An 8,530-nucleotide genomic window follows, 5' to 3' on the forward strand; every position below is an offset into this window, starting at 1 on the left:
GTGCCAGTGAGAGATGTCTTGATCTATGAACCACTCTGAAGCAATTCCTGTCAAACTTTCCCCAAAATAAGCCATGAGTAATTCTTCTTTGCCTCCCGCTCCCCTAAATTGGTTACAATACCTCTTCAAATGGGCAACGGGATCACCATGCCCATCATACTTATCAAACTTGGGGGTCTTGAAGCCGGGTGGCAAATGAACATGGGGAAACATGCATAGATCGTTAAATGAAACACTCTTGTGGCCGCCCAAACCCTGTATGTTTCTCATGGTTTGTTCCAAGCTCTTTATTTTTCTGGTCATTTCCTCTTGTTCCATATTCTTTTTGGGCTTTTCGATCTCAATTGGGAACACGTTATGAGGAGTATGCTTGTATGAATCTGGAACCTTTAAAGTCAGTTCTGGAGAGTAATGTTGGGCATCATGAGCATCCAGTTGTGGATCATTATTGGACTTTTGAGCAAGAGCCGGTTGAGGGACAGTGAAAGTATGGACAATGGGTATAGTAGGTGGGTCATTTCTGAGGGGTGCGATTGGAGGACGTGGAATGGAGGTACTGGGGATAGTGGGAAGGTTAATGCTCGGACTGAATCCAGGTTGGTATAATGGGTTACTTGTTATGGAGATAGGCACTTGAGTGGCAACTGACACATTATGAATATTATCCGAGGGCCCTATGGGTAGTGAGGGCGGTGCTTGTCCATTCACCCAGGCTTGGTACATCTCTGCCAATTGTTGCTTCAACACTCTTACTTCTTCAACCAGTCCTGAACCTTGTTCAACCAATTGTCCATGGACATCATCATTATCTGACTCATTCTCACTGTTGTTTGCCATTCTACTTTTTCCTTTTGATCTCGTGTTGTAAGGGTGAGTCGCCAGTTTAAACCACAAACCAACCACCTCTGTTTTACTTTATCTTTTAAAATGACAAACAACAAACGTGTTAGAGTTAGGCATTTTGCAGATATTAATCACACATTATATGTCATGCACCTAATGCCATTTTCATTTCTAAATTGATCTTGAAAGGCTTTATGCTTCATCCCGGCTTATTGATTTATTTCCTCTTGAATTTAACGCTTTTTTTCTTTTTTTATTATTTCTTTTAAGATTAATTATGGCTATGATCGCATCCGATGAGGATTGCCTACATATCATGACGCCGCATGAATCAGACCATTACGTAGTTTAGGGGAAAAATAATAACAATTTTGATTTTTTTTTAATAAAATAAAATAGAACAGACTAAAATATTTTTCATTCATTTTCAACAAATTGTTTTTTTAATATACAATGAGATAAAAGGAAATATATAGAAACTGACTCTACTGACTCTAAAGACATGAACATGACTGGAATAAAATAAATATTGATAAGAATAAAAGACTCCAAATATAAAATTAAAATGTGATAAACGAAAATGAAACTAAAAGCTAATTGATTGCACTAAAACTTTAGTCTTCAATGGTCTTCTTGCTTAAATTGATATCATCAATGATCTGCATCTCTTGGCCTCAATTCTCCCCCCAAAGTCTCGTACAAATTTTGAAACACCACTGGCAACTGTGGGACTATGGCACGTGCCTGTTGACCAACTTTCTCATTGTTTAGATGGAGATGATCATCATGAATATATGCTGCTTTTTCTGCCAATCAAAGTACTTGCTCTCTAGCTTGCCCCATATTCACGTGACAATTCTGCAACCACATCTGGGTAGTGTTGAGGGCGTTCCCCATCTGAGCCTCCCGTCCCTCATATTCTTCAATGCAACGGTTTAGCACACCTCTCTCAATCATCCATTGACGTCGCTCTGCCTCGAAATCCGCATGTTGATGACCCTTCTTCTGCCTTTTTATTTCTTCTAATTGTGCATGAAGCTGACCCTTTGAGCGTATCCAGTGGGCCCTTTCTCTTTCAAACTGCTCTTTCTGCTGATCAAACTCTAATTGTTGTTGGTTCGCATCTTCTTCAATGATACTCGAGTCTTCTTGCAGCTTATGTATTTCAGCATTTTTGTTCGCCTCAACTCTTCTAACTAAACCAATCGTGTTTGCCAGTTCTTTTTCTAAGCGGGCCGCCTCATTTTTAGCATGTTTTAGATCTTTATCCATGACCCATAAGGCAAGTTGATAATCTTTCTCAATATTTAAACGAATCTGAGCGACTCCGGCTTGCTGCTGGGCTTGTTGTTTGGCTATGGTCATCTGAGCATGCTCCAATTCCTCTTTCAGCCTTTCTATAGTTCTTTGATCATTTCTCCTCCTGTTCGACTCCTCAGGCCTATCTCCAAACGATGAAGGATCATTAAACCAGGTAATATATTCAGGGATCATCTCTCCACGATCTCGGTCTTCTACCATCTCATTCAACTCCGAGACTTTACTTGCATACCAAATTTTTATAATTTCTTCTTCGTCATGAGGTTGATCTTTACCAAAATCATAACAGAACTTGCTCATATCCCGTGTTGGTGGCAGCTCTTGTAGTCGTGCAAACTGGCGCATTACCCGTAGTGGAGCATAGGGCTGAACACCATCCAATCCTATGAGTACCAAATAAGAATGGTATGCAGACTCACAGATGACCTCTTTAGAGGAAAACCAATCGTAATTCCAAGTGATCCATTTGGCGTACAGAGTAAGAAGTAGTTCTTTCCAGGCATCTATCCCTTCTGGTAAGTCACATTCGTCAATTCTTTTCTGGTGATCATAAGTATGATTGGGCCATAGCTCCCTAAAATCAGTGATCGTAGGATGACGATAAAAATGCTCCAAAAACCATATCTGTAGAAAAATATTGCAACCATCAAAGTTTCGCGCGCCCAATGTACATCTAGTTAAAGCACGTAAAATGCAAGAAAGAATCATAGGGACCAAAGTATAATCATCCCCTTCTGAAGTCAGAGCCTCAACTACACTTGCCAAGCGGAGGTCAATGCGTCCTTCCCTTTCCGGGAAAACTACGCGCCCCAAAAAAGCAACCATAAATGCAAACCTTCTGTGAACCTTCCATGTTTCCTTATTTTCCTTTGATTTGAATTTTCCCACATTCCTTTCAAAATTGCATTCTAGGCCATACAAGTGAAACAAAAATCCCAACTTAACTCACTTGCCTCCTAAACCTTTATATTATCCGTAATTTATGTTCAGGAGCTTCAGAAACTTACCCTCATTCACATTTTTTGGTACTACGGGCCTTTGGCGGCGAAGATTGCGGCCCCACCCCTGAAAATGGGCGATTTCCTCCAAGGTCGGAGTCATTTCACAGTCGGTAAAACGGAACACATTGTTTTCAGGATCCCAGTGCGGAATCAAAGCTTCGATCACATCCCTCCTGGGCTTGATCGTCATCATGTGAACCAAATGTCCCAAGTACTTCTTTATTTGGTTTCGCTCATATTCCTTAAAGTCTCTCCACCAATCCCACAACAACTGTGGTATCTGATCGACAATCAGAAAATTCGGTATCCCTTCTGATCTGGGCCTCTTTTCAGATTTACCTCTTTCCCCACTCATGGTGTACCTGTTTACCCAGACACGAGGTTAGACTTTAATCAAATATATTATTGACACAAAAAATCTGATTTCTTGGGTTTTGACTCTATAAAAATAAAAGCCAAACTCTGGGAAAAAAAAATTAATTACATTAGTAAAATAATCATGAAATTAAAAAATAAAAGGCTCAAAATGACTATTTTTTCGTAAAAATAAGTGAACAGAGAAAAAAAAACTGGCCTCTTTTGTTAAAACGACCATTTCGCATTTCTAAGGAAGGTTTCAAGGCTATTTCGACAAAAGAACCGGACGCAAGGACAAAACTAGTCAAAAGAGATAAAACTGACAAAGTGACTATATTATTATTATTATTATTATTTGAAAAAAAACAATAATAGTCCATAGACACTTGTTTTGTTTGGGGGGGTTGAACCTGATGAAGGTTGCCTACGTATCTCACATCCGGTGAGAATCAAACCCGCGTAGCTCGATCTAAATAAATAAAAACCATTTTGAAAATTGTGATTTTACACATTAGAACCCCTCAAAATTTTATTTTTTTTAAAAAAGAAGGGTTTTTATGAAAATTTTGAGGAAATTTTCTCTTTCTCTCTTCCCTGTTCAATCAATCTATCCTAAAGCCGGTCAACATTTCAGTAAAGCCTACCAAATAATGTTACATGTAGCATAGAAAAATGAACATGTTGGTTTAAAAAATTGGTACTTGTCCTATACTGGCCCGACCCCTGTGCCGAGTCCCGCTAAGTCCAATGCATATGATACAAATAAAGCGTAGCCTACTAGGGATATTCATTGCTGGTGACTTGTTCTTCTAAATTTTTAAATCCTAAAGGAGATGGTATCTAGACCTGGCTTACCAGAGTGGACGACCCGAGCCGAGGAGCGTCAAGCGTCACCAGTAGTAGAACAACACTGGCTAGCTAACGGCTCTCCCGCCTAAACATGTGTGACTAAATCCTTTACCAGAAGCTGGTAGGCTAACTGGCTTTATCTCAAGATAGAAATTTTGCGATGCTGGTAGGCAAACACAACATAACTACCTATCAGAAGACTCGGAGGGGTGCGAGAGATGATACAATTTATATCACAGTTCACATAAATATTAAAGCGGTAAATAAGTGACAAATAGCACATTAGGCTTCCAAACACAATAATATCCAAAGCATGATAAAAGCCAAACAAGAATCAATATATAAAGCTCAAATTCTTATTAGTAGTTATCCCAGCAGAGTCGCCAGAGCTGTCACACATCTTTTTTCCCGCAACCCTTATTACGAGGCTAAGTTAGAAGAGTTTTTTCAATTAAAGTGACGATTTGAAAATGGGTTATTTATTATTTGGAGTCGCCACTTGGAATTGAGTTTTGGTGTTCCAAGTCACCTTTTATTTGAATCCCTCATCAAACGAAAGATTTGACTCCTTATTTATGGTCTACGAAAACAGAAGATTGAGTAAGAAATTCTATTGACCGAGGGGAAGGTGTGAGGCACCCCTCGAGTCCCGTGGTTCTAGCACGGTTGCTTTTATTGACTTATGTCCGGCTTAAATTAATTTTTGGCTATTCTTGTATTGTACTGGTTATGGTTTGCCTATTATCACTTAATTAATTATTATATTATTATTATTTTTTTTTTTTAATTGTGTTCACCAAGATGCGGTACGCACACAAGGTACTTCTTTGGAATTAAATGTTAAACCAAGGTACGGAACGTACACATGGTTATAACATAATTATTTTAAATTTAAAGGCATCAAGACACGGAATGCGCACATGATCCTTTTATTATTTAAGCATATCAATCCAAGGTTCGGGTATGAACACGTGGGCTAATATTTAAAGTGTGTCTAAAACTTTTCTAACGTGTTCATAAATTACTATTCTAAAACTAGTTTGAGATTGCTTGTGAGGTCATGGATTATGGAAATTTAGGGAAGGGATATAGATTAATCACTAAAACCATTTACGTAACCAAACACATTACATGATCGTTAAAGAATAGTATGTAGTTTGGGGCATGGATAACGATATTGGAGCTAATAGATATTTTAACCCATTAATGAACAAGGTTTTGTTTCTTCTTAATAAACCATCACACATTCAGTCTTATTGCGAAACTTTGAAGAAAACGACAATTAAATTGTTAACGTCACTCCTTGGCTCAAAAGAAGGCCAATAAACACGATGTCTTTTCTTAACTCTATCTTTCACATGCCTCAAATTAAAGGTATCTCAGAGGCAATAGTACAAACACCCAAAAAAAAAAAATCAAAATAACAAATTCATTTCACTCTAACCTTAAAGACGTCACTACGAGAAGACAGCCTCAATTTTAAATGGCTATTTCCAGCTTTATTCCAAATAAGAAGGGTATAACTCAAGGAATCAAAAATTATTATGAAACTTATTCACATTCATGCTTTAATAGTGTAACAGAAAGAGAAATAATGTGAACATGGAATAAACAAAACTTCTTTGATATAAAATAATCCAATGAACACCAAGGTTGAAAAGGCAAAATTAACCTTTCTCATTGTATGATGGTCATTATTATCAACATAATATCAGCCTACGTCACCTACTTCACTATATAAAATAGCATCTAACAATGATAAAAGGGGCCATGGTTAAAACAGAAGAATTTACTAATACTACCATATTGAGGGATAATCATATAACTCTATTGGTTCTCCTATGAAACAGAGATGATAATAACAGTAACTAAAACCCCAAATTCTTAGTTTAAAATAGAACAAACATTACCAAAATATTTAATGATATAGGTCAGGCCCTCGTACTTTGAATCATTAAAAGGATATCAATATAAGTCATCACGGGCTTCTATCTTTGCAACGAACTAACACAAAAACTCAATCAGCACATTGCTAGAAGGCTAATGAAGGCTAAAAGAGCATGATTACAAGCAAAACAGTGAAGGAAAAAGAAACGGACCTCAAGCGATAAAACCTTTCCAATATATACAGCTCGTACAGTAGAGGATATTGAATCCAATCGAAAACAGAGAATCAGAACTAAAGCTAACGAACGGAACTCGGACGATCTCAAACTCGACGGCAATCGGACCTTCAATAAATGACTTTTGCCTCGGATTTTCAGGCGATTTTGTGATGATACTAACCAGTTTTAATGATGGTTTCTCATATGGATTTCATGACTATTTATAGAAGAAGAAATGGTTGTTTTTTTTTTAACGGGAAGAACTAGTGATTGTTTTCTTGAAACTCTTTTTTTCTTTTTTATAACCGAAGTCCCTTTTTCTTTATATAGAAGAGTATTAGTAGTTCTTTTATGTTGTTCCTCAAATTCTGAGTGATGAACGTGGGGTTTTGAGGGGGAAAGGACGTGAGTAGTGCTGAATAAAAGTGGGGAGTTTAGTAAAATTGGGGAAGTTAACTAACTTAAAAATCTGATTTTTGTATCTTTTGACATTAACTTCACTTCATTTTTTTTATTTTTTTTTATTTTTTTATTTATGAGGATAAATTAAATATAGAGATAAGAAGATTAACCAACGTTTCTTACAATGTAGGAAAACTAAATATTTACATGTACTTTAAATGATACTAAGAAAAATACCATAACTTATTATAATTCTAATTAAAAGAAACCATATATTATTTGTAAATTTTATCCCCTTCTTCTTTTCTTTTTTTTTTTTTATAAATAGAAACTAAAACATGTATTCTAAGAATGTTAATATTTATTTTGTAGTTTTTAATTTTCTTAAATAAACTCCACTAAAAGTAAGATAAAAGTTTTAAAATATCACGATAAGACCTAAAAGAAATATTTACACTAAAATAGTATGAAATTCGGTGTGGTCAAAAATTAGTTGTTCACAGTCGGAATTTTAGTTTTTTGGGCGTAAAACGCAAATTAAACGAGGAACGGTCATGGCGGGGCGGTGACTATGGTTCCTTAGGTCATATTCTATGGCCTGAAAAATGTTAAGGCGATCCGGGTCCGGGGGCCCGGGCCCACTCTGAAGGCGTTGGCTATAGCACACGAAAATATGGGAATCGGGCGGAATTCTAGTTCTTTGGCCGTAAAATGCAAAACAATGAGGAACGGTCATGGCACGGCAGTGACTATGATTCCTAATGTCGAATTTGATGGCCCGAAAATATTTTAAGGCGATCCGGATCCGTAGGGGCCCGGCCCACTCGAAAAGCGGCACAGGAAAATATGGTAATCGGGCGGAATTCTAGTTTTTTGGCCATAAAACGCAAAAAACCGAAGAACGGTCATGGCAGGGCGGTGACTATGGTCCCTTAGGACGTATTTGATGGACCGGAAATTTTTTAGGCAATCGGGGTCTGGGCCCTCTCGGAAGACGTGGGCTGTAGCACACGAAAATTTAGGAATCGGGCGAAATTCTAGTTGTTTGGCCGTAAAACACAAAAAAATGAGGAAAGGTCATGGCGGGACGGTGACTATGGCACCTTAGGTTCCATTTGATGGCCCGAAAAAAGTTTAGGCTATCAGGGTCCGGGGGGCCCTGCCCACTGGGAAGGCGTGGTCTATAGCACACGAAAATATGGCAATCAGGCGGAATTCAAGTTTTTTGGCCGTAAAACGCAAACAAACGAGGAACGATCATGGCGGGGCAGTGACTATGGTTCCTTAGGATGTATTTTATGTCCCGAAAAATGTTAAGGTGATCGGGTTTGGGGGGCCGGGCCCACTCGGAAGGCATGGGCTATAGTACACGAAAATATGAGAATCAGGCAGAATTCTAGTTTTTTAACCATAAAACGCAAAAACAATGGGGAACGGTCATGGCGGGGTGGTAATTATGGTTCCTTAGGTCGTATTGCATGGCCCAGAATATTTTTAGGCGATCGGGGTCCGAGGGGCCCGGGCCCACACAGAAGGCGTGGGCTATACCACATGAAAATATGGGAATCGTGCGGAATTCTATTTTTTGGCCGTAAAACGCAAAAATAAATGAGGAACGATCATGGCGGGGCGGTGACTATGGTTCCTTAGGTC

General features: G+C 38.2%; 1 protein-coding gene across 1 annotated transcript; it reads right to left on the reverse strand.

Annotated features, from left to right (window-relative positions):
• Nucleotides 1-1,254: 1,254 nt before the first annotated feature.
• On the reverse strand, nucleotides 1,255-6,981 carry LOC138906636 (uncharacterized). Its single transcript, XM_070195933.1, has 2 exons — nucleotides 6,470-6,981; nucleotides 1,255-3,526 (listed from the first exon to the last, which is right to left on the reverse strand). Exon 2 carries the CDS (start codon nucleotides 2,986-2,988, stop codon nucleotides 1,657-1,659), a length of 1,332 nt encoding a protein of 443 aa, XP_070052034.1. The 5' UTR covers nucleotides 2,989-3,526; nucleotides 6,470-6,981; the 3' UTR covers nucleotides 1,255-1,656.
• Nucleotides 6,982-8,530: the final 1,549 nt, after the last annotated feature.

Source organism: Nicotiana tomentosiformis, chromosome 2, assembly GCF_000390325.3.
Source record: "Nicotiana tomentosiformis chromosome 2, ASM39032v3, whole genome shotgun sequence".
NCBI classification, from domain to species: Eukaryota; Viridiplantae; Streptophyta; class Magnoliopsida; order Solanales; family Solanaceae; genus Nicotiana; species Nicotiana tomentosiformis.